Raw genomic sequence first — 27,596 nt, 5'->3', positions numbered from 1 at the left:
TGTCTTGCGGAGGCTAGAAGACCTCGGGCAGGAGAGTGAAAAACCTTTGCGAGGGAACGGAAGGAAAGAAGAATGACAGAATCGGGTGATTGCGGTGGCTGTACAGTCAAACCCGAATATAACGAACTCGGATAGAGCGAATTATGTTTTATATCGAACACTCGAATTTCCGCTAGCATTATGCATATAAAATGTATTTTTTATAACGAACTACACATCGGATATAACGAACTCAGCGCGCGCGATCGGTCGCCAAACGCCCGCCAACGGGCGGGCCTTTGTGCCGGCTCCGAGTTCTCTCCGGGCAGCCCACGCTGCCGGGCCGCAATACTTCTAGCGCATGCCGTTGTCAGATGGAAGGGGGATTGGCGACGGCTCCGTTCCCTAAGGTCTCACACAGCGCATACGTCATCACGCGCCCGATAGGGTGCTTCTGCTGCTTCTGCGCCGATGCCACACTTCCGTAAAACGCAGGAGGGGCTCTCTACAGCAGCTTCCACGAGGGACCCTCCTGTACGCATGCGCGGCCGTCGCCCGGAGTAGCGTGAGTAGCCTTTAAAATCCGCGCCATCGGCCAGCCTCTCTTTGCAGCGCTCCTATTCGGCAGCTGCCTACCATGTGATCAAAGATGTTCGAGCAGCTCCGGACCTATTGCGCTTCGAGAAAGAAGCAACACCGGCCAGAACTGGTTTCAAGTTCGGGCGAAGGGAAGGCAGCCTCCGAACAACGAACGCGTCAGTGGCGAACTTTCCCGCATCCTCGGAGCTTTCTTTGTTCGCGTTTGCAAGTCGTGCTGCTGCTATCCTCACGATTCCGGACGTGCCTACGTTGCTGCTGGCTTGCATTCCGGCGCTACATCCTGCAAGATGACGACGAAGCAGCGGCGTGCCCTACCGCTTTCCGACAAGCTGGAGATAATTCGCCGCGTTGGCCGCGGCGAAAAAAAGTCTGACGTTGCCGCGCATTTCAAGATTCCGCGGAGCACGTTAAGCACCATTTTGAAAAACCAGTCGGCCATCAGAGGCAATGCACAGGAACGACCAAATGGTGACGGCTTTCGCCACCGCAAGCCGGCTTACGACCAAGTAGAGAAAGCGCTGTACCAATGGTTCTTGGACGTTCGCGCGCGAAATCTGCCGGTCTCTGGCCCCATGCTACAACAGAAGGCAAAAGATTTTGCCTTCGTCCTGGACGTCGAGGGGTTTACAGCGGGCAGTGGTTGGCTCCAACGATTTAAAGACCGCTACTCCATCACCGGGAAGGTGGTTGCAGGTGAAAGCCAAGCAGTGAACGCTGAGAGTGCTGAAAAGTGGGTGCAAGACGTGTGGCGTGCTGTCACGGAGAGATACGAACCGTGCAATATTTTTAACACCGATGAGACTGCCTTGTTTTGGCAACTGCTGCCGAGCAGAACCTTGGCGCTAAAGAATGAGAAGTGCCATGGCGGCAAATTGAATAAGGCCCGAGTCACCGTTCTTCTCACGACAAACATGGACGGTTCATCAAAGCTGCGGCCGCTTGTCATAGGCAAGTTCAAGTCTCCTATGTGCCTGCGAGGATGCACTTCACTCCCAGTCACATACAACTCAAATTCTAAGGCCTGGATGACCAGAACGTTGTTCGAAGCGTGGCTGCGTGGCTGGGACGAGGAACTTGCAACGAGCGGGCGAAAGATTTGCCTCCTCCTCGATAACTGTTCTGCGCACCACTGCGGCGTCACGCTCAAGAACATCGAGCTTTGTTTCCTGCCACCGAACGCAACAGCGGTTTTGCAGCCCCTCGATCAGGGGATCATCCGCGCTTTCAAGCTGGGCTACAGGAAACGCGTCGTTGAGCGGCTGTTGGTGAAATTGCGGGTTAACGACGAGCTCAAGATTAATTTGCTGGCCGCAATAGAAATGATTAACCGTGCCTGGCAAGACGTGACGCAATCCACAATCCGCAACTGCTTCCACCATGCTGGACTATGTCGAGAGGATGCAGAAGCTGCTAGTGAAGCGCGCACTGTGCAAGATGACAGCGATGTTGCCACGCTTTGGGAATAACTCGCTGATGTTCCGGACGCTGTGCCCGAAGAAGTTGCCCTGGAGGATTTTCTCACTGTTGACGACAACGTAACCGTGACAGCGAGCCCGTTGGACTCGGAAATTGTTGCCGACATGCTGGCATCTGGTGCGAACGAGGAGACCGAGGAGCCGCCGCCGGAGGACGATCGCCCTCGCCCGACGTTGCACGAAGCCCTCGCTGCTACCGATCTGCTGCGCCGATACTGCTCCGGAATACAGGGAAGCGGACTGGAGTTTGTGGAAATGATGTCGCGTGTGGAAAGTGCGATTCTCGCTGATGGAGTTAAATGCAGTGTTCAGGCGAAGATCACTGCCTACTGCAAATAAGTGAGCATTTATCTGCAATAAATTTCTTTTGTAGATTCATGGTGAGCGGCACGGTTTTTCTTTAGTTAGTGCGTTTTCGCTGCGCTGTCTGGACATCGTGTATAACGAATTTGGTACTGAAGTTCGTTATAAACGGGTTTGGTTATAGCGAAATACTTTATATAGCGAACAAATTGCGTTGAATTACGCAGTTCGTTATAACCGGGTTTGACTGTAATTGCGTTATTAGTTACTCTTTTCAAAAACATTTTGCGGCCTTGCGTTCTTGGGGCGAAGTCTCACAGTTACCGGGGAAGAAAATATTTTCGACCAGAGGGTGGACAGTGGGCCTTTAATACAGCCCTCGAAAAAGCAAGCACTTTAAACCGCAACGATGTGCTCACGAAACGACCAAAGGCCAACACTGAACGCCAGCCTTGTTTTATAACTAAACACTCCAATTCCCTTCCAAACATAAACAACATTCTGCGGAAATACCATTCCATGCTAACGTGTAATGAACGCCTCAAGAAAATATTTCCGGAGGCACCAAGGGTAACATACAAACGTATCGCGAACCTCAGAGATATTCTAGTACATTCTAAACTCGACAACAAGCATCCAACACAACCACACCCCTGTTCTCGACCTAGATGTAAGACGTGCAGTCATATACAAAAAGACACCACGGTTAAAAGTAATGCAAGCGATTTCACTTTTCACATTAAATCAGGCTTTAACTGCACATCTTCAAATGTTATCTACCTTCTAGAATGCTCCTTCCGTCATAAACAGTACATCGGAGAGACAGGGCAACCAATGAACATACGGCTTAATGGACATCGGGCAGACGCAGGCAAAAACCTCCCGAAAGCAGTTTCCCAGCATTTCAATCAGAAAAACCATAAGTTTGAAGAAATTAAATTATATATTCTCCAGTCAGGCTTTAAATCCGCAAGGGACAGAAAATATAGAGAGGCATACCTAATTCATAAATTTAGAACATTGGAACCAGCAGGAATAAATATATCTAAGGCAATGTTAGAATCCCTTAGGTATATTTCCTCTGCATCATAACTATTCAGGAAAACAATCCCACATAGCGTTAATTGCACAGTGTATTCACAACGCCTGTACACTCATTCCCTTCCGCAATAGCATAGCCTTACACGTTCCTCTAAACACATTTCCTCCTTATCACTTGTTGCTTGAATTTGTCCTAGAACATATTTTATTTTTATTTTTTTTTTCCATGTTAGTTGCGGTTCCCTGTGCGGTTATTATCCTGTGACTTTGTACCCCCTCCCCCTCGCCTACCTTTGCACAAAATTAAGAATTATCCCCCTTAGATATATGCCCTATCAGGGCCCTTCGCAAAGCCTGTCCCTTTGTAAGATGTACCTGCACCAAATCCGCCTAAGTGGTGTCTAATCATCTACCTGGCACTGGGTTTTTCCTGGTACTGCCACTCTTGCTTCTTTTGCAGGATATGCCTTATCAGGGCCCTTTGCATATCCTGTCCCTTTGTAAGGTGTATTTGCACCAAACCGGCTTAAGTGGTGACTAATCACCTACCCGGTATTGTAGTTTTTCCTTGTGCTGCCGCTTTCACTTCTTTTGCAGGCCACAGAATCCCTGGTTCTAGACTGATAAATACATACTGAAGATTTTTTTTTCTTTTTTCTTGCACTTCATGACCCACTTTCTTCTCACCCATCCTCTCCTCCCCACTCCTTCACACCTACTTTCTTTGCACCCACTTTCCCCTCCCCAGCTTTTCTTCTTCGGAAGCAAAAGCATATTTAAACCCCTGCCAGTGATGATCGCTATGCCCAGACGAAGACAAGTCCACTTGTCGAAACGTTGGCTCATCTGCAAACTGAGGCGTACCCCATTTACCCTTGTGTAGTTCTTCCTCATACCGTGCAAACCATCTTCTTCCTTTCATTCTACCTGTTTATAAGGTAGTCGCATAATGAACCCACTCGCAAAATCTCTCCCCCCCCCCCCCCCCCCACGACCATGCTTGTTGCAGAGTATTTGAAAAAAAAAGAAAAGAAAAACGTTAAGTCACTACAACATGCCTCCATATTGCACTGTCGTCGTCACAGTGCACGGCGCATTTCTTAGCAGCGCGTGGAGTGATAACATCACAGTGTGTTTACCGTTTGGTTAGCTACTGCTGTAGGGAAAGGGAGGGCAAACTTGGCAGAGTGCAACCGCCCTTAACAAGAGAACCAGCAGTGGTCTGCTTGGCTCATCCGGGTGTGCAAGCCTGATTTTTCAGTATGTTCGCTATATCATGCCTGGATTGGGGCGGGCGCCGTCCACTCCCACAAAACAAGCGAAACTGGAACACGCGGTAGCAGCAAATGAAGCGAAAAATGCTAAAAGACGGCGCCATGATCACGGCTGACCACGTGTTTTCATTGATGATTGATGGGTGAAAGGAATAGTTACTCTTACACACATTGTAAAAAAAAAAAAAAAAAAAAAAAAATCTCAAGGTTTTTTCACGCCGTTAATGACCTCTTCTCCCCAAACTGATGATGTCAATGTCTCCTGTTTTGTGGCTGCAAAAGTCCCCATGCCGTTTTGTTCCCCAACTTTCACTTTACAACTACAGTAGCGTTATATTCAGGCAAATACGGTATATGGCGAGCACTGAGACAAGGAAGGCATACCATAGCTTTCTTTTATCTTTTCCTTGATTCAAGAAAGTTGCATGGATGCTCTGCGAGTCCTCTTGTACGGTATTAGCATGCTATGGAGTTGGCATGAAAGCTGGTCTTTACTGAGAAACACGGGCATGGTTTGTATCAAGCAATTTTCATACACTGAGCCCACAAAAAAAAACAATAAAATTTGCTTCCTTGTCCACAATACCCAACAATTCGTCCCAACTGAGTTCGTCGTTCAACTTTGACATTTCTTAATAAATTTTGATGAAAATTGGCAGAGTTGTTAGTAGTGTTTTCGCGATACGGCTATAAAAATTTCGAACTAATACATGTACCTCAAAAACGTTTTTAATTATAGAATTTTTATAATTTTCATCTTGCACCAAGACTCAGTGACTTACAAAACATGATAAAAGACTTGTTCATAGTGCTTTGCATTCCAAAATGAATGGACAAGGTCGTGACATTCTCGATTTTTTTTATTTTCAACATAAAGGTTTTCATTTTTAATTTTTTGCAAGGTGGCCATACAACAGGCATCTTGACTCTGAACAAGCAGTTCAATCAAAAAGTCAGCAAACATTGTGACAAGAAAGCAAGAATGTCAGTACTTGCAGCCTTTCTCAAGGTATGCAGTGAAAAAAAAAAAAAAAAAAAAAAAAGGCATTGAATTAGACCCAACAGTTGCGAAGAAATCAGCAAAACAATCAGACCAAGTGACAAAAGAGAAAAAAAAAAAAAAAAAAAAAAAAAAAACCAGATATGAAGAAATGGCTTTCGAAGTTGCACCTCTTACTGCACCTTATCAAAAGGCACCAAGGTTGTAGTCTTTTGTGTCCTTTTCAACACGGAGTTTCTTGGATGCCTTGCCTCGGTACTGAAGTGCTTTTGCTGCCTTTCTTTTCTGCAAGGCATCCTTTTCGAAGGCATACTGGCCAGTTTGCAGACCAAGTGTGGCACAGTATTCTGCATAAGCATGGCGGGTCCCTGCATTGTACTTTCATACTGCCTTGTTGATGGCCGTCTCTGTTGCAATCAACGATGCATTTTCATCTTTCGGCAGCAGAGACCAGATGCAGGCTCTCAACAGCATTTTGTGTTTTTTCCAAAGAAAACGGCTGAGGAGCTAGACATCAGAAAGCCGCTGGTACACTGGTAGCAATGCATTTGCAACATGCCTTGCAAGCTGGTACTTATGAGGGGTGGTGGAAGTTTGCCCTCTGCTTTGGCAGCCTGGTGTTTGCACCAACTCTGCTGTCCTTGTGGGCAAAATTCATGGTGCCAGTCTTCACTGGTGGATGTTATGTGACAAAAAGTTCCATCACTGCTTTTTGCATTTCTTCAATTTTTTTCATTTTTGCACAGGACCTTGCCATAGCAGTTTGTCAAGTTCTTTATGAGGTCTTGAGAAAGGCCACCTTTCCCACCAATAGGTGGACCTTTCTTGCTTTTCGTGACACGCACATGCAGGGCTGTACCCATCCTCTACCTTCAACCACTGCTGGCACTGACTTGCACAACGACGAATTCGTCTGCTGGCTTTGCTCTGGCGAGCACTTGGCCCTCACCCGCCAGTTCCATTTTCCGCGCTGTCGCAAGCACGGAACTCAGCTTAACTTGCACTTTCGCGGTGAATTCCTGCGATGCTTCTGGCAATAAGAAACGCGGCTGCAGGTGCGCCTAGATGGTGTGGCGACATCGCGTGAAGTTCAGAGATGAGCGATGCGATGCCCTGATGACATTTCCAGCGACCCAGAGCGAGGCGTGTAAAGTTCATCAGGGTACCTGGTGCTTTCAGATGATGTACTGTCCGCGTAAGAAGCTCTCGGCAGCGGCTCTTAACAGCGCCGCAGATGCTCGTAGCCGCGCCCGTAACTTCAGTGACACCCGTAGCCGCGCACAGGCACTCGCATCTGTGCCCGTAGCTTCGGTAGAGTGTTGAACATCAGAAGTTCTTGAAACAGAAGACTTGTTCATCATTGGCGATTTTCGCTAACGCGTGCCATAGGCATGAGCCGTCTTGTACTTTAGCGGTCGTGGACCCATGACCACCAGTGAAGTCCGCTTCCGAAACTATGCGCCTAGCATACGTGCGAACATGGCAGCCGCATAATCCGTATTCGAAACTATGCTCTGCGCAAACAACAACCACGGACAGGCAGCGAGTCTGCTCAAATGACTGGCATGGCGAGCCGAGGAGCCAAAAGGCATACGTAGCAGACGCCGCCGCCGCCGAGGAGACCAACTGCGGAGCGCGCTGCTCTCGTGTGATGTGCGCCGCCAATCAGGCGTCGTTGCGCGACCGTGGAACTTTTGCTTGTTATGCGTTTGGTTCCACTTTCCAGAGAGACCAAGGTGGCTGCGCTCCTTTGGGCGGTTGCTAAGATATTGAGACTTGAAAAATGCAGTTTTTTCGCTATTTGGAAGTTTTCCACTACCTTTGATTATATAAACATTTATTTGGAGTATTTCTAGATGGTTTTCAACAGTGGAAATTTTTAATTACATAAAACAAGAGTTGTAGAAGCAGAAAATAACAGTTTCGAAAAATCAATTTTCTTTTTTACCATTTTCCGCCTGTTCAAAGCCACACCCCCTTTAAGGACGTCTACTGCATACCGACTGTTTATTGAAGGAAGAATTTACACGACCTCTGATAAGACCCCAGTATCAAAAGAAAAAGTCGAAATGAGAGACCTGTCAGTTACAAGAATAAAAATGCATGACAATGCTAAGAGAAACAAAAGTCGTGCAAATTCTTACTGACCAGTATGCAAGAATGGCGCCATGTCGAGGCCCTCCAGTGGAAAGGAGACGTAACTGCTGATCTTGCTCGAGAACATCACCTCATGTCGAAACCGCTTTAGATGGATACACAGCACCTGCATTGCATGATCACACGTCTCACTCGGTACACATGAGAGGATATCGGGCGATTGCTCACTACTTGGCAGACTGAAAGTGGATGATGGATCTGCTTGTACGCAGACTTTCGTCTCCAGACAACCTTACAATGATCTGGCACGTCTTTAAACTAATGTAAACATACGAGTCTATGCAAGAAATGTGTGAATGTTCGAAATATACTTTTTGAATAGTATTTGGCATTCAATATGCACTGCATTTTTACTGCATAGTTCGAATAGTGTAACTGTAGTTAGTGCCCCTAGCGAACAATCAGAAATTAAGAATTGCTAGTTGATCCAAACTATAGCAGCGGAACACTGAGATTTCCAAACCATGAATGTCCGAGGGTTTGTCGACTTGTCGACCGGGCTATGGCGTCGCCAATTCTGTGGACGGCGAGAGATCATATGGTTACATTTCATGACATCGTCATGTACTACCCCTTTGGTAGACTCCCCCCCCCCCCTGTACATATTTTCCTCATCAAACTTCAAGGGGTTGCTTGGAGGCCGGAGGCAACTCCAAACAAATGCTTTTCCAACAAACTCCCAATATATGTAGGGGTTGGAGTTTTCGGTTTTTATTGTCTGAGAATTCGACTGACTTTTTTTGGTGCTTATTTTCAAACACAACTTCCGTTTTTTTTTTCGGTTAATATAATTTTCTTCTGAAGAAATATATATATATATATTTTTTTTCGGTGAGATAAGAGATATACATGTACAGTTAAAAGTGACGTAGTGGTAATTTTGGCTTTTTTTCTTGCATGTTGTTTTATGCACTTTTATTTAATGTACAGTTGATCATATATACAGCTAGGCTCTTGGAAGAAAATGATATTGCCACGATGATAATTAGTTTAATGACAAAATGCATATGTAAAACAAATTCATACGTTAGACAAAGGAGTAAATGAAGTATTATTTATTACGATTAAACTTTTGTATAAACTGAATCCCTTAAAAAACAAATGCGCTTCTCTCGGCTTGTATCTGAGAAGTATCAAGTGGCTAGAAACTGGTGGGCTTTGGCCTTCGCGATCTCCTGGAAGCACTTGCGCTGCAAATGCTCTGGCCTGTCCTTCGCTCCTCGAAGTGGCTGCCTTGCCGCAGACGCCCCTCCTCGGACGCTTGACATGTTTATAAGGGTCGGGAAGCTCAGCTCCCATTTTCCCATTTGTGAGGCCATGAACAATGCCTCCAAACCCTCAACCGCTGTGCTTAAACCAACGATCCCACTGTCTCACATCAAGTCCCTGGATTGAACACTTGTAATTTTCTCACATCATCGAGAGTTCGCGATGTGCACGAAAAGGTACTGACTTTTTTTGGTTTAAACCGAACCTTTTAAAATGCATTCAGCGTACCTTTATTGGTGTTTTTCAGTTTAAACCGAAAAGTCCAATCCCTAGATACATGCTAGCATATACCCTTGGATCTATTCCCCTTCCTGCAAGCTATGTGGCCAAAATGCCACTCTATCCCACATACCAAATGTTATTAGGTAATTGTAAACAATATACCACTGCATAATTCTGGCTTTCTTGCTTAATACCTGGTTAGCCTTACAGGTATTACAAACTATGTTGATGGTAGGTGAAAACTTTTTTTTTGTTATATGTCTGTTTCTTTTCAGAGCTGTTTTATGGAGAAACATTCCTCTTTGTTTTCAACTACCTGCACTAATTTTTGAAACTATTTGAGAATTTAAATTACTCTATTTGTAAGCAATTCTGTCTTTTTTTCCATTTCTATTCCCTTTACACACCATAATTTGTTATTTGCAAATCTCTAACAAATTTGATTTTTTGTGGCCATGATTTGCAGATTTCATTTGTAATTCAACTTTGCTGTATTCAAACAAAAATTTCAATTTCAAAATTTTCCCACCTAAAAATTTTGCTATTTGCACTGCCCTAGTAGTATTAACGTGACTACCGTTTGGCAGCAATTGGGTTTACCAGGTGCAGTTTACCGCCGATTTCATTATTCAAAGTGGACAGCCATTCTTTTTTTTACATTAATTTACTCATCAGATTTGAACCATCTTTGTGCATAATATTTACTTCCTCCAGTTTGACTTGGTGACCTCGTGTAGCACGAGTCAGCTGAGATCCAGCAAAACTTTACCATGATAAATTTAAAGATGATGATGATGGACTGCTTTTTTATGGCGCAAGGACATCTTTGGCCAAAGAGCGCCAAACACAAGGTGAAGCGTCAACTGAAGTTAATAAAATGTCCGAGGTGAGGTGTTTAATGATGTAATTAAAAACGGTGGTGTATAGGGCCTAAAAGTTATTTCGGAGTGTATAGTCTAAAAGCAGTGGTGCATAGGGCCTAAAAACATCGAATTGCGGTGTTTAGTGGTCTGTGTAAAAATGAAAGGGAGGCATGTACGTAGGCTAAGCTGCCTCAGCAACGATTTCTTTAAAAGAAAGCCATTTAATTAAAAGAAACGGGCTGACGCCCATGTTGATAAACGATTCCATATAAAAAGCCTACTTTTAATAAATATTAAAAAAATTCTTTCTAAAGGGAACATTGGATGATCGCCAAGAAAGATGGACGGATGTGTGGGTATTTGTTTTATGTATAATTTGGGAAAATGACGTCTCCTATGCTGTTCAAGTCTCGGACATTCAATTAAAACATGGAGCACTGTTAGCCGGTAACCGCATCTCGAACAATGTGGTGCAGGAGAGTTTGTTAAAAGGTATGAATGTGTTGTATATGTGACCTATTCTCAGCCTGCACAGAGCTACTTCTCTGAATCTGTTTCGTTTTTCTGTAGTGTACCTGCCTATCCTTGGTTTTATTGTGTGTAGTTTATTCTCAGTTGCTGTGTCCCACTCCTCTTGCCATTGTTGTCAGATCATGTTTTTGATGTGTGGCTTGAGATCCTGATATGATATGTTGTCAATGTCTGTAGTGTTTCGAAGGGCAGCTGATGCAGCAAGCCTATCAGCTGCCTCGTTACCTGGTATACAGCGGTGGCCTGGCCCCCAACAAAGTGTAATTTTAAGTTCTAGTTTATGGGCAGACATAAGGGTGTTATAAAGAGGATTCAGGACTGGGTTCTTATTATGCCACTTCCAAAAGGATAGGGACGTTAAAACACTGAGGGAGTCTGTGTAGATGATCGATGTCTGTATTTTCTTTTCTATAATGTGTCTCACAGCTAGCAGGATTCCATGGCATTCAGCGGTAAATGTACTTGTATGTCTGTTCAGTGTTTTTGAAAGTGAAAATTGCGGTCCATGTGCTGCACAAGACACTTGAGCAGACTTTGAAGCATCGGTGTAATATTCATCACAAGTGTACTTCACCTGAAGTGACATGAAGTGCTGCTGTATGGCAAAAGGGGATGCGTGCTGCCCTACAAGAAATGACCGGTCACAATTAACATCATGCATTTCCCAAGGAGGAATTAGGTCTTTTATGAAAGTTGTATGAAGACTGGTAACCGGAACATCCAGGTGTTCAATATGCGTGGCAACTCTGATTGGATATGGTGGTGTTAGAGATGGTTTTCTTGAGAAAAGTGCTGTGCTAGTTTTGTCAAGCAGGAGCCGGCGACATGGATGATTCAGTTGGCATAGCACCCTCATAGCATAAGTTACACAATTCTCTTCTTCGTTGCAGTGACCATCGGTTCGCCTCGACATAAAGACTAGCAATTGGGCTAGTTCGAAAAGCGCCCGTAGCGAGGCGAAGGCCGAGGTGGTGTACGGGATCGAGCAATTTTAGTGCAGAGGATGATGCTGACCCATAGACCATCGAGCCATAGTCAATGCATGATAGAGCTACACTATTCAGAAGGCTCAGCAGGCAGCTGCGGTTTGTGCCCCATGACCGGTGAGAGAGAATTTTTAGTAGATTCATTGCTTTGAGACACTTCAGCCGCAACTGTTTTATGCGGACAATGTAGGAAAGTTTTTCGTCCACCACTATGCCAAGAAATTTATGTTCCTTTTTAAGGGCTAGGCTCTGACCATTCAATGTAATGTTGGGGTCGGGTCTGACGCCACGCTGCTTAGAGAAAAGTACACAAACACTTTTTTCAGAGTTAAATTTAAACCCATTGTCATCAGCCCATCTGAACAATTTGTTAACACCTAGCTGAATCTGTCTTTCACAGATGGCCAAGTTGCAAGATTTGAAGCTTATCTGGAAGTCATCAACATATAGAGAACAAGAAATGGTTTTTGGCAGCACGCTTTTTAAAGAGTTCATTTTGACTATGAAAAGTGTGCAACTGAGAACACCACCTTGAGGGACACCATTTTCCTGTATGTACTGGTTTGAGTATGCATTTCCAACACAAACTTTGAAGGTCCGTTCAGACAAGTAACTTCGTTTTGTATTCAACCTGTTCCCTGTGATGCCAAGAGAGAAGAGGTCGCGGATGATACCATAGCGCCAGGTGGTATCATATGCTTTTCAAGATCGGAAAAGACAGATAAACAATGCTGTTTATGTACAAAAGCATCCCTTGCATAAGACTCAAATGCAATGAGCTGATCAGCTGTTGACCGCCCAGCTCTAAAACCAGCTTGGTTTTGATGAAGAAGACCATTGTATTCAAGGAAATGGAGAAGGTGACGATTTACCATTTTTGCAAAAAGCTTGCATAGACAGCTGGTTAGTGCAATAGGCCGATAACTGGCAGCAAGTGTAGGCTCTTTTCCAGGTTTTAATATTGGAATAATAATTGCTTCCTTCCATGCTTTAGGAAAGCTTCCTGTGGCCCATATATTATTATACAGGCAGAGTAGGGTTTCAAGAGTGTCCACATGCAGGTGCCTGAGCATTCCATATGTGATCCTGTCAGGACCTGGTGCTGTGTTACCACATGTGCCTAGTGCAATCTTCAGCTCCTGCATGGTGAAAGGGCTATTACACCCTCCTGTGCGTGGTCTTTTTATCATGTATGTGCTTCCTCTCCTCAGCTGCCTTGTGCCGCAAAAAGGAATCTGTATAGTGTGCTGAGCTGTATATGTATTCAAAGTGTTGCCCTAGTGTGTCTGCTTGATGTTCAAGAGAGTCACCACTGGTGCTGACAAGGGGTGTTGGGATTGTGCTATATCCTCTGAGTGCTCTTATCCTGTTGTGAACTTTGCGTGCATCAGAATAAGAGTTCACAGAAGAAAGGAATGATGACCAGCTTTCTCGCTTGGAGATGCGTCGAACACACCTGCCATTTGCTTTTGCACGCTTAAAGGCTATTAGGTTTTCGGCTGTGGGGTATCGGCGTAGTTTTGACCATGCCCTGTTTTGAGTTTCACGAGCAGTCTTACATTCTGCATTCCACCAGGGTCTTCGTTTATTTCGTGGCTGACTTGACGTCTGTGGAATGTATTTTTCTGCTGCCTCTATAATGTGCAGTGTGATCAAGCGCTGGGTTTCATCAACACCTAAGTCAGCAACTGATGAACAAGCCAATCATGAGTGTTTCCTGAACATCTCCAAGTTGGCTGCATATTCTTTAAACTTTCTAGGATTAGATGCATGTTCATTTTTATTGCCTGTATACTTAACAGAGATCGGAAAATGGTCACTCCCATATAGATTATTAATTACAACCCACTCAGTAGCTGCCAGGAGCATTGGAGCCAATAGGTAAATCTATGGATGTGTATGTGTTATGTAATATGTTGTAGTATGTTGGCTCATTTGTGTTAAGTAGGCATGATCCAGAGGATAATAAGAATCTTTCAATTAGCACACCTCGGGAGTCCGTTCTTGTACATCCCCATAATGGATGGTGTGCATTAAAGTCTCTGACCAGCAGCCATGGTTCTAGAAGTTGATCAATCAGCTTTTCAAAACTTTCGCTACATAGCCTATAATCTGGAGGAATATACAGAGAACACACTGTTGTTATTTTATCGAAAATTCAGGTTCGTATTGCCACTGCTTCTAAGTCTGTGTTAAGCGAGATGCTTCGACATGGGATTGATTTTTGAGTTACAATGGCAACGCCGCCAGAGGGGCGAGTGCTGCCTTGCCTATCCTTCCTGAATACAAGATACTGCTTGAGGAAACTTGTGCCTGCTGGCTTTAAGTGGGTTTCTTGCAGACAAAGTATGTTAGGTTGGTGCTCGGCAAGGACTTCATATACATCATCCAGATTATTTAGTAGTCCCCGACAGTTCCAATAAATGATGCTCTCAGTAGCCATTTTTGCAGGTGTGGATTGTGGATGAGAAAGTGGGTTTAAGACTAGCCGCCTTTATCAGGTGGCTTAACTGGCGTATGTTTTTTCGATTTGAAGTGGTCCGGCAGGCACCGCCTCTCATTGGCCGACTCCCTAGGCGCCACTGACGCTGAGGAGTCCATGCTCACCTCCATCGCCTCTGGTGAAGACATGGAGGCAGGAAGTTTTTCAAGAAGAATCAAGTCCCTCTCAGATGTCTTTGGTGTCCCGGACGTCTGGGAGCAAGTGACCTCCGGGATTGCAAAGATTGCAAAGAGGAGCCGTGGTGGGAGCATGTCAGCAGCATTGCACTGCGTGCCCACCATTACTAGACGCGGCCTGGCCCCTCTGCGGGCTGCGTCAGCATAGGGAGCGGAGGAGAGAAGTCTATATTTCTTCCGCGCCTCTCCGTATGATATATTCTCGGTTACCTTTAGATTGATTACTTCCTTTTCGGCCTGAAAGGCCACACAAGACCGTGAGTACGCAGGGTGTGTGCCCTCACAGTTCACACATTTGAAGTCAGTTGCACTGCAATTATCGGTTGCATGGTCATGTGCGCTGCATTTTGCACAGGTAAAGCGTCCTCGGCATGTCTGGCTACAGTGAAATCTCGTTACTACGAACACCACATTAACGAACTTTTCAAATTAACGAATTTTTTAAGAATCCCCGGCAGATTTGCCATGTTTTCAATGTAAAACTATTTCAGAATTACGAATTTCAAAATAGCGTATATTTCAGAAAACGAACGTATTTTATTTCTTGTTCTATAATTTTGGAACATCAGTATTACGATTTTGGCTAAAATTAACAGCACCGCAGCTTGCAACTCTCGCGTGAAACGAAACAGAAACCGCCGTTTCTGTGTGTATGGTCCGTGGGCTATAGCTATCATCATCAGGACATCTAGGACCAGCTCCTAGCGCCACCATGAAGCTATGGTTTATTACGCAGTAGCCAGCAGGCCTAGCTGCCTGCGTTTTTTTTCTTCCTGTGTTGTGTGCCGTACGCGACTCGGTCGTTCGTGCGTGCGCACGTGCGGGACGGTTTTTTTTTTTTTTTTTGCCGCTGATTATCTTATTGCGAAGTTTGTGCGAGATTTGCGATGATATTAGCCAGCGAAGTGCCAAGAAGATATGAACGCAACTGCTTTCACTGCAAGAAATCGATGCAGGGAAAAAGCGATTCGGCCTCTACAGACAGCTAGCATTGCCCCATCAACTGCCGCGATCATTATGAAAGACCGAGACAAGATTTTCAAAGCTCAGGGAGCATTGAAGATGGGGTCATAAAAAACTCCGATGTGTGTGTGTGTGTGTGTGTTTTTTTTTTGTTTTTTTTTCACATGGACAAAGTCCGTACTTTCATCGCTCGGTGCAATCACGCACGCGATGAGGTATTCCGGAAAGCGGTAGGTGTATGTGCTGTAGTGGTGTAATGTAGTGCGCGGTCGTGTTTGCTGCACGCAGCAGAAGAAAATAATGGATTTCTTCAAATAAATCAGCTTTGGAGTTAGTGCAACCTTTTCACTTGAGGTTTTGCTTGTCTACACGCGTGCCTACTGCCAAGGTACGTCATTTTCATACCTAGGTTTGACCACTGGCTTATAATCGCAGATTTTTCATTACAACGATATTTCAAAATAACGAATGATTTTTCGCGGTCCCGCGGGATTCGTTATATCGAGATTTGACTGTACCATGCCTGTACCACTGACACTTGAAGCACCTGCGAGGGGGGCTTGGTATGTATGGGCTAACTTTGCATAGGACGAATTCCACATTGATGAATTCGGGAAGTGTGCTTCGGTTGAAAGTGAGAACAACATGTTTCGTTTTTATTTCCTCATTCTTTCGCCTGATTGTTATTCTTCGAACTGCCGTTACACCTTGGTTCTGTAGGCCCTCAAGGAGATCCGATTCTGTTTCATTTAGGAGGTCTCGCTCAGAAACCACTCCCTGGCAGCTGTTAAGACTGTGGTGGGGTGATACTTGAACGTCAAAGTGAGCAAATGTCTTTGTCATGAGGAGTTTGTCAGACTGGCTTTTGTCTGATACCTCTATTAGTAGGACACCAGGTCCTAGTTTTTTCGCTTTATAGTTAGCCCCAATGATGGCCTTCAGCGAGTTGGCAATCAGAAAGACTGACAGTTCGTTTACAGGTCTAGATTCTGTTACAGAGCGCAGGACAAGAAATTTTGGGAAGTTCTCAGTTGGTGCCGTGATTTTTTGTGTCACTTCAGTGCGACTCCTTTTCGGAGGTCAATCAGGTTTTTTTAAAGGTAGTTTTTCTATGCAGTATGGATAGTCTAAGGGGTCCTAATATATGTTGCCTCTGGTTCACCCTTATACGCAGAGGAAGGTCCCGGAGCCCCTCGCCTGGTGGACAGGCAAGGAGCCCATCATCGGCCGAGACTTGACCACGGCCTCGACCGCCACCGTTCATGGTTCCTTCCCTTCACCTCTCAATCTTTCACTACGGTACGGATGACAGCTTCAGTATGGGGGCTCAGGGTGCGTGGTAGCGCCAAGCACCAACACTTCGTTACACAAGGTGCCCCTGCAGGGCAAAATTTAAAGATGCTGAAAAACCACACACACATATACACAAGAGCGAAGGAAACGGGACTTTGTGTGTACGAAAACGGGACTCGCTTGTGTACGTGTGGTTTTCGGCGCGTTTAAATTTACCATGATCAGCGACAACTTCACCACTTTTGCATTCCCGCTGTTGTAATATTATAGATGATGTCTCCTATCAACAGCTGCATTGCATTTCTGGAGTGCAGCACTTTCAGCATGCCTAGCGAGTCGATGTAGATTATACTGTTTAATATCCCCTTCTAATAACTTTTCCCACTCCAAACAAGGAAGCGTAGCATTTGGCTGTAGGAGTTGATGAGCCTCTCTGGTACATATAATAATTCTCTTCCTCCAAGTTTTATTGTACAACTGTGCTTCCTAAATAAGGAACTGTTTTTGATCAGTCTGTAAGCCGAGCATACTTTTTATATTTTTCTTCCAGTACAAGGTGTTTTACCTCAAGGAACCCTAACAACCATCAGTATGTGTGCTAAGGATTAGGAAGTCTGCAGGGATTAGGAAGGCGCAACTGGCACAAGACTGAGCTAATCGGAGGGATATGGGAGAGGCCTTTGCTTTGCAGTGGATGTAGTGATGATTATTATGACGTGTCCCTTCTGTGTGTTCGACACAGCCAACAATTCGAACTGTCTGGGTTCAACACACATATCCGGGTTTGATTCCACCGTCCCAGATTGTTCACAGAAAGACAAGCTACCGCACATTACATTTTGACCGAGAAAAAATAAAGCGCTGGAAAAAGGTTGCGCTTACTTCTGGCAGCTGAAGTACCCGTGAATACTTTATGCCATTGCGAAGCTTGCAGCACTTGTCACAGCTGTACATGTTGTCACCCTTCAGCTCGTCCGCAGAAAAGAAGGCAGATAAGCAGTCTTGCAGAGCAACACCAGGACCCCATAACCACCTGAACAAATGAGACAATAACCAAACCTTCAATACAGAGTATAATGCAGGTGCTGCAAAATAACTTTATCCGGAGGTGCATATGTGCAGCAGCAGGGAAGACTCATAAAAAATGATGAGATTTTAAGTAACGCAAGGACACTTCGTATTGCAAGCTGATGGCTGAACCTTAAATTAAAGACCCTAATTATGCCCTAACGAGCCACTGAAATCCTCGCTGCCAGCTGAATATGCACTCTGCAGTGATGCGTAGTGAGATCACTTTGAGCCAAAAAATCTATTCTGTCCTTTGTGACTCTGAAGTTGTATAATAAGCAAAAAGCATTCTGTGTGGCTCGTTACTGTAGCCTAATGTGACATCCTCGCGCACAGTCTACTGAAGCGTAGAGTACTAGGCAAACCAGGCAATTTCTGGAGTAAGCTGCCTCACCTTAAAAACCAATGCACTTGAGAGGTTAGTGTGATATCGGTTAAAACAACTGCCGACAGAAAATAAATTTGACAACAGAAGCAATCAAAACAGAGCGACACCTTCTGACAATACTACTGTTAAAGCGAGAAACGTGATATGAAACGCAAAATTGAGCGCATGCCCGTGCTGCCAAAAAAACTGCACCAGCCACAAAGCCGTGTCTGCAAGACTTCAGGGCACAGCACTATTGCAAAACGTCATTGAGCACAAAGTGAGCTTACATTTAAGCTTCAGAACCACGACACCGTGAACTTCCTACAAAATAAATTTTGCTCAGTGAAAATATATTAAGTGAAATTCTCCAATTAGTTGCTCCTAGATTTCCGCAAATACAATCCCAGGCACAACGCTCAACAAAGGCTGGTTGGTGCATTTCCCTTCTAAGGTCCATCTGAGCGTGTTTGCGCTACACATATTCACCTAAAAGAAACATTCTTTAAAAAAAACTGATCAAATCACCTCCTATATTACAGAAAAGAAACTCGAGAAAAGGGCTACAATCAATAACATCCGGTATGACTGGCTGAAGGCCCTGTGCAGAATTAAAAAACATTACCAGCCGATGATAAACTGCTTCCTCACAATCACTTCCCCATTCAGTTTAATTCCACCTCTCTTCATTATCAGCATCCCCTAAACATATTCTTAGCTTTTCAGCACAGCTTTTGACCTAAACTCATGATCAGACAAACCGATCTGCGAGGTTCCATAATGTTTACTTTGGAGGAAGTCCAATATGAAACGAGTTCATTATACAAGGCATGGCTGCTGAGTGAAAATCTTGATATACTGACAAAAATAATAGGAGCACTTTTTTGAAAGATAATTTAGGAGCACAACTATATCCACTTGCCTCAAATTGGTGAATTTTTGTCAATTACAGTTTCCCGCATTCCACACTTTCATTCCTACATTAGCGAATGGGTATCACAAACCTGCTGGCAACTATTACTGAACTGGCACAAGAATGTGGCAATACATACACTAGAGAAAAAATGGCCAGGAGGTACGAATACAGCGTCTTTTAAGTAAAATTGTTCTTGACAGAGTGAAAAGGAAAGAGAAAGGGTTTCAAAAGATCCAAGCTAGATTTGTACCGAACAACTGCTGCAAAAAATGACTTGGGCAACCTTTGCCTTTGTCATGCATTGTGTAACATTTCCTATCGGGCCTGCTCTAACAGGCTGGACCTCAGAGCTGTTTCTAAACATTACAGTCGAACCCGGATATATCGAATTTTGGTTATATCGAACTCACGGAATATCCCCTTGAAAATCCCATGTAAAAGTATAGGAAAGCCGTGTCATATATCGAACTCAATTTCACCGGTCGTTCGATATATCGAACTCCGCACTAGAAAGTGTGCCTTCCCCAATGACGATCGCATCACCTTCGGCCGTTTGCCGCGTGACGTTTTCAAGCCACGCGCGGAATGAATGAGAGGGGACAGTTCAGCTAGGGCAGCGCCGCGCCCATTCCCCAAAGGCGAGCGCATCTGCGGTTATCGTTTCCCGCGCGCCAGCACATGACGTTTGCAAGCCATGTGTGTGAATGAACCAGAGAGAACCGCTGGGAATGAGAGGGGAAAAACACGATAGAGCGAAGCGCAAGGGTGTGCCCATTCTTTTGCCGAGCTATCTCTCTCCTTCCTCTTTCCCGGCCTTCGTTCGCAATAGCACGCGCTGCGCATCGCCAAGCCAGCTCAGCCCGTTTTCAGACAGAACATCGGACGCTTTCTTCAGCGTGTGTTGCGGACCCTCTGTAAAGTGAGCTAGAATGGGGTGGTGGGCTCACGGGGGCTCCTTCCCTGACGCAGTGTATGTTACATGCACTAGGTGGCGCCACAGGAGACTTCAATGTAGCGCTCTGCTGGTTGATGGGTTGCGTTCGAGCGACCGCGGCCTTCTCGCTTTAGAAAAACGTACCGTCTTCGTCCACACTTTTTAGATTTGCATGTGGCAGCTATGCAGAGGTTGGATATATTAGCAAGTTGTGCTACTACTGGTGCTATACGATGAGCTAACTGCAAACGCGTGTCCGATTTCTCTCCGGCGCCCTTGGCGAAAAGTGAATTAAGGCGCTCGTATGAAAATGACTGCGGCGCTCGACAGCCCCATTTTCTGAGGTTTGTGATTCACGGCCGCGACTCACGAGTACAGAGACACATAGGTTTGCGCAGGTAACGTGTAAAACTGTATTCGTATTCCTAATAGGCCGCAGCTGTCAGCATCTTTTTGTCGTGCCTGCCTTCTGAATCGTGAATTTACTGTCGACGCTGTTTATGGAAGAAAGGTGCATAAAAATTGCCACAAGTCATTATTAAACACATCTTAAAAGCTTACAGTTGCGCATCCTCCGTCCATTATCAGCAGTTTAATATCTGAAAATTTTGCACAATTGCGAATTAGCTGTACTCGTGTAGACAGTGTTCTGATCGATAGAGAATTAAGGACCTGACAGGAGCTCTAGGAGTGTGAAAACAAGCATTTAGTAAGCATCTCGGGTTGATGAACGGCGGATCCACTGCTTCCTTGACAAAAAAGTACACCCGTGTTAAACTGAGAGAGCGTGTCTTTTACTACTCCGAGTGCATCAGTTTATTTGCTGCCCGAATACAGTTCATGGCACGAAAAAAAAAAAAGACTCAGCGAACATGTAAACCACTGTATACGGCGCAAATTTAAAACGACACAAGAAAAAAGAAAAGGACAGTATATGCTCACATGGTATCCTTTTATTTTTTGTGTTGTCTTCTTTGCGCCGTATACAGTGTTTCTCGAAAATATGTTCACGGAGTGTTTTTCTTTCGTGCCATGAACTGCATTACGAACACACACAAAAAAAAAAGGACACAACATGTGTCGTGTCCAGTGGTTTTCAAGTCATGAATGATCGCCCCACAGGCCGTCATATTTTCGAGCTTGCTCAAGAAGCAGTAAAGCTGAACAGACAATAGCAGAGTTCCCATTGTAGCGGAAGTTTGTGCTGAGTAAGCTGTTTGCTCCCGGCGACGCCGCGTTAGCAGGCTTGTACAAGCTTTGCAATTCAATTTCATTAGATTCTATTTAGCAACATACCCAGTAGTGTGAAATATTATAATATTTCACAGTACTGGGTATGTTGCTGAATAGCCTATAATCACTTCAGCTATAATATGCTGGCTGTGGTCAACAGATATACCAGCGCATTCTTGACGCTTAGTAATGCGTTGAATAAAGTTATTTCCTAACTGCTGGTATTCCTTTTTGTTCGCATTCGTATTTGGCTCTGTGATCCTTGATGCAGCATGTCGACAATCCGGCTAGCTGGCCCTGCTTGCACGAATTCCCCTGGCTTATTGTTTCGACAAGGCCATAGAATAAAATACAACTGAAAACTAGGCTGGTATACGTGTAATTGATGTGATCAGGTCATCGTGTATTTACATCCATTAGGGAGGATTTATATTTGCTCCCATTATTTTCCAAGAGCCACATATCTTTCGATTCGTGCGTGGCGCCTTTCCCGTAAGCGTGTCCGGCAGCCTAGCACAATGGTTTTGTCATTGGGGTGGCATCTTCGTATCAGAAGTCACAATTCGTTGGGTCACATTGCTACAATGGCTAGAATAACATTGCCCACTGCAAAACAAAACCTCCGCAATGGCGAGAATACAGCAGCGAAGGGGAAGGCAGGCAAAGGCAAATGGCGTGCGGTGCCGCGCGCTGCTACATTGAATGCGGCGGTGGCGGCCCCCTGCGGAGGCGCGCAGAACTAGAATCTGCTGACATAGGCAGCGTCATCGCAATGTATGGCGCCGGCTGAGGAGTGAGCCCACTACTCAATTCTAGCTCACTTTACCCTCTGTGCGCGGCGGCTGACGTGGCTATGGCGCCTGCGGAAGTTGAGAAGCTACAGATCTATCTTTATTATTATTTTTTTTTTTGCGAGAGTCGTTTGTTCTTATCATTGTGCTGTACGCGTGGCACAGCGTGAGATATGACGTTAGGAAGCGGCTTTTTTTTTTTTTTTTTTCTGGAGTCGTTTATACTTGCATGTATGAATCAACGAAAGCACGCGGTCAGCTGCGATCATGACACCAGCTTTTAGCATTTTTCGCTTCAAACAGCATTTTCAGCTACTTTATCACGCTTTCCAATGATTTTGTGGCAGTAGACTACGCCCGCCCCAAGCGCGGCGTGATAAATCGAACCAGGCTTGTGCAATCAAGCCATCACGGGCAGTCTGCCAAGTTCGCTATCAAAAAATAAACTTGCCGCGACGTTATCGCTGTGCAGCATCTTGGCACGCTGCTAAGAAATGAGCTGTGGATGAGACGACCGAAACGGAGTGCGACATGCAAGCGATAACGCTGGCGATTTCTGCCGCGGCGACACAGAAACCTTGTTTTGAGCTGCGGCGGTGGCTCGTAAGGGGGACACAGTTCCAACAAGTTGGAAATTTTTTGCTCTGTCGCTGCCGCTCGTCGCTGAGATCGCTTGCATGTGAGCGAGCTGGCCTTAACGCTTTTTTTTTTTTTTTTTCAAAATTCTCAAGTGCACAGGTGGAGGGTGGGTTCATTATGGAGTGAGTTTATTACACGACAAATACAGTATTGTTTTTTCGCATCGTAAGTGCCATCCCAAGCCGATTTCTGTATATCAAATTATCGATATATCGAACTATTTTGCGATCCCCTTCGTGTTCGATATATCCGGGTTCGACTGTATATCCAAACACAATAAGTTGCATAAAATCTACACAGACTACAAAATGCATATCTAATACCAGAAATAAGTTATGAATTTAGAAGGAGCTGCACAAAGGGGCTTCTCCTAAATCCCTCACTGCTCAAGCAAAATGCCCCCTCAATGACGTTACGTGCACACAGCATGTGTGATAGGAGCACTGTGTAAGAATAAATTAGGTGACTGACACTGCGGCCGGCACAGCGTCCAAATTGTGTTCGCCCCCGCCGCTCCTTCCGTTTCGCAGCAACAGGCGATGCAAATAGGCGGAGGCTCACGGATTAGCGCTACGTAGGTTATCGGTGCTAAGCGTTGATCGTTTGTCACGCTCAATATCGGGGTATAAAGAAAAGTAAACACATGCATGAATACACAGAGATTCTGTATTAACCAAACTGATTATATAAATGGATGTGCAGCTGATTTCTCGCCTACGTTTTTTAAGAGCTCCGATAGCTAGCATACGTTGAAGTCGGTATATCAATCATATTTTCTGTTGTGGCCTCCAATGTTAGCCAATGAAAGAAAGAAAAAAAAAAAAAAAAAAAAATCCTCAAAGCATCTTGAACCATTTATTCTGTCACAAAATTATATATTACATGGCACAAACTGTTTAAAACATAATTCACAACAAATATAACAATTAGTACACTCTGTAAACTTGGCAGCCGAACGATGCACTCACAGGCACAACCCAACATTTTTCGAGAACATGGGCAAGCCTACACACACACACACACACACACACACACACACACACACACACACACACACACACACACACACACACACACACACACACACACACACACACACACACACACACACACACACACACACACACACACACACACACACACACACACACACACACACACACACACACACACACACACACACACACACACACACGTTTCAGCAAGTACATTTCAGCCCCTATATAGTAAGCATTCACCCCGCACGCAGCATGTAAATTTCCGAACGCACACAGGGCAGGCAGCGCGAGCGGGACCCTAGGCCCTGAGCGCCCATACCACAGCGCCATCTGTACTCTTGCGGCGAAAACCATCACTGACACAGGGTCATCTGCAAACACAATCTGTCCGCATGCTCTCTCTACGAGGAAAGGAGAGTGTCAGCACCTAACTTATTCTCACACCATGGATTGCGGTAACGAATACTTTCGTGCTTTAGCACTGCATTCGAGAAAGTTGAAAGGACATGCAAAGATTGCCGTTAGTTGATTACGAGAGGAAAAGTCAGAGGAAAAAAGTATCAGAACGAGAGCACCTTCTTGATCTGACACTGACTTCAGTCTGCAAGCATTTTTTTTTTTTTTGAAGTTTGATGGTCATCACAATAAAAACTTGAGAAAAGCAAACGGCACGCCTAATGCACACAACGATGTGCATGTTAGTAAAGAAATGTGAGGTTAATGACAGACACGTCAAACACGTTGACCACTGCCGGTGTCACATCACACATGTAAGACCATGCAGTTGCCAAGGTGGCAATGGACCTATTGCAAAGCTCCCAGGCCAGCTGTTCAGCACAGACCAACAACCCCTTCGTCCACACCCACCACAATGGGGGCACACTGTCACCAGGACAAAAAGCGGGTGGGCGGCGTACAGGAATGCCAGCGTGGGAGGATTTGCAAAGGGTCCCTACTCACAGATTTCCACCTTCTTGATTGAAGCTGCGCACGTGAGAAAAAAAGGTCTTACGTGCTGAAACTTCTACAACAGAGAAGGAACACGGCAGGTGCCCACTGGTGCCCACCTATTTTCGCCCACCTAATAGGTGCCCACCTATTTTCGCCTGTGAAAAGTCATAGCAAGTTGTTGCTGGGGAACGCACTTGGCTTGATGCAGTGTTTCGGTGTATATATTTTTTTTTTTTTTAGTTTATGGGGAGAGGCTACCCCTGAACACCAACTTTCTTATTTCTTGAGATATTTGAAACTTTCAGGGTAGGCTCATAGTACAGACATTTGAAGAAGTACCAAGTTTCATGGAGCTGGGACCACTGGTTTTCAAGTTAGTGGAGTATATCAAGATGGCTTACATAGGTCCCTTGGGGCAGGCCAGGATAACTTTCAAAACGTGCTGGCACTGTGAAATTCATTATGGTCATTCCTGGATAATTACCCCACGGCAAAACAATTCCCTTTTTCCGAATTTCCTCAAAGCCCCAAAATCAGAATCAGTGTTATTAATCAGACCTGCATTAACCAAATTTTAATTGTTTGTCATTAATTCCAGACAAATCTTTCAAAAAAAAAAAAAAGATTGTCTTGCCCTCAGAAATTTATTGAGCTATGGCATAAAAGAAACCTCACGAAAATCTGATAAGCGGTTCCCGAGATAAGGCTGTCCTAAGCAGCCACACTAGGCAAAAAAAGTGATTCTGAGAAAACGGCCCTAGAAGGTCAAGATGTCGCAATGAAATTTTTAGGGCAGGCCCATAGCAGGAGATTTGAAACAATCAAGTTTCATAAAGCTGGGGATGCTGCTTCTGAAGTTACAGGAGTATATCATATGGGTCACATGGGTCCAGGCCTGTAGAATTTTATTTATTTATTTATTTATAGGTACTGTGATCTGGTACAGATCATGACTAAGTACTTCTCCCGCTTCATTTGTGATAGTGACATCGTTTTTGTGCTTAGGGTTGATGTCCCAGAATTTTCCAGGATTAGTATTATGTATTTTGGACAAGTTCTTGTTAAAAAAGAATGCTTGGTTTTCTGAGCAGTTGACTTATACGCCTTTTCGGCAGCGTAGCATTTATCCCAGGCTATTTGGTTAGTTTGTGCTTAGGCTGCGCAAAAAAGATGTTTCTTTCGATTTTCAAACGTTTTAGTGAACCATGGTTTCTGCTTTCAAACGTTTTAATGAACCATGGTTTCTGCGAATTTTCTCGGAAGGTGATCTTATTCGAGTGGGAAAGCAGGCGCACTCGAGAGCACTTAGAAAGTGCTCTCAGACAAGCGGGTGCCCTCCAGTGGGGGAGCAGGAGTAGAATCACTGGCTTCCAATGGTAGAGGAGGAGGGCTTTTTCTTCGCTAAGAGCACCGGAGTGCACCCCCGGCTGCTGCCTCGTCTAAAGCGAGAGTAGAGGAAGTCACATGGCATAAAGCGTCATATCCGTACCATCTTTTTTTTCTCTCTCTCTTGAGTCGGCGCTGCTCAAAATGGCGGCTTGAAAGTGTCGGCGCTCGGCGAGTGGAAAGCATTGCTCAGGTACTGTATGCATGTTTGAGAGTCGCTACTGGCATCAAAAGGGCCCAAGGCATACAAAACAAGCGGTTCTATACGGAGTGTTGGCCTCTCCTCGGGTTGCAACTGCCGCCGCTGCGGGCAGGTGCAGAACGCTGGGGAAAGAAGTGCGGCCACATGGTCGTGGCACTCTGCTCTCGACATGCAGAGAGCGTTCCCATGGGAGGACAATTACACCCTCACTCGGTGTGCTCCCGTACTGCTCTGTACTGCTCGGCACCTCTGCTTTCATCCCCCCAACCGAATGCACCATTAGGAATGAACTGATTAGTTAGCTCGGTAATTTTATTCTTGAACATAGTCCAATTTTCTTCAATAGACCGGCTATGAAAATTAGTTTGGAAAGGTGGAAAGAAGGCGTCCAGTTCACGACTAATCTCTGTATAGTTACCCTTGTCGTACAAACAGATGCTTTTTTTTTTTTTTTTTTAAGCTTTGGGTTCGAAGCAAAGTTAGGGCTATATCGGCATGAAGTACTTCATGATCACTTATTCCAGGAAGGATCGTAACTGATTTAACCCTTTCGGGGTGGCTGACAAGTAATAAGTCTAAGACGTTTGCGCTCATTTGTGTTATTCTTGTTGGGTCAAAAATTTAAATTGCCAAAAAGAAGTATATGTGACTTTCTATATTTAGCGTTTAAACAGCAAGTTATAAAGTTGCTCTGAGAAGTTCAGGTTGTTGTGCGGGGGCCTGTAACAAACACCAAGAAGAACAGACTGAGGAGCACAACGGCAGAAAAGCCACATTATTTCAAGATCAGTATGAACGGAAATTATTGAAAATGGTAAATAATCAGAAAAGGCAATGAGCACTCCTCCGCCACGGGACCCTTGACGATCCTTACGAAAAAGCCTAAAGTTCAGTAAGTCTGTCAGAACCTCACTGTCGTTAATTTCACTTGTTAGCCATGTTTCGGTTAATACGAGGATATTGCTGTTGGATGAGCGAACAAGACTGGAGATTTCTTCACGCTTGGAAATAAAACTGCGGATGTTAGTGAAAAGTATTGAAAAACAAAGAGTAGGCTGAGGTGTATGCCTAAGCATGGGCCTGGAGTGATGTTGTGGGATGCTATTTCTAGGCAGCTGCTATATGATTTCTCTAACAGTTTCGAGAATTCGTCATAAACATACCGTGTGTGGCCGATAAGCAAAGTTTTATAACTCAGCTTATAAGCTGTAGATTTGCTTTTTGCAAATGCGATAAGTTATTTCCGTGCCTTCCTAACCACATGCGAGAAATCTTCACCGGCGCTGAATTCAGTATCTTTGAATTTTTTTCCTTTGGAAAGGATGTCCAGCTTTGTTTTGTGGGAGAATAATTTTACGATTATCGGTCTGGTTTTTCCAGGTGCGTGACGTACGAGGCAATGCGCGCACTCAATATCTTTTGGATCGACCATTATATCTAAAATATTGAGCAAAGGCGGGTTACAGCTGCTTCAGA

General features: G+C 44.8%; 1 protein-coding gene across 3 annotated transcripts in view; it reads right to left on the bottom strand.

Moving 5' to 3' along the window:
• Positions 1-27,596, bottom strand: part of Usp20-33 (Ubiquitin specific protease 20/33) — a 134,581-nt gene that overhangs the window by 50,303 nt on the left and 56,682 nt on the right. For all 3 annotated transcript variants that reach the window (XM_084587958.1, XM_084587957.1, XM_084587959.1), the window contains 2 exons: positions 17,518-17,668; positions 7,821-7,935 (listed from right to left, as the gene is read on the bottom strand). In XM_084587958.1, the coding sequence (XP_084444084.1) occupies positions 7,821-7,935; positions 17,518-17,668 (266 nt within the window). The remainder of the gene's footprint in view (positions 1-7,820; positions 7,936-17,517; positions 17,669-27,596) is intronic.

The sequence above is a fragment of the Amblyomma maculatum genome, chromosome 1 (genome assembly GCF_055883805.1).
Source record: "Amblyomma maculatum isolate TAMU_Amacu chromosome 1, ASM5588380v1, whole genome shotgun sequence".
NCBI classification, from domain to species: Eukaryota; Metazoa; Arthropoda; class Arachnida; order Ixodida; family Ixodidae; genus Amblyomma; species Amblyomma maculatum.
Note: the sequence above shows the minus strand (reverse complement) of the source record. Positions and strands in the feature narration are given on the sequence as shown.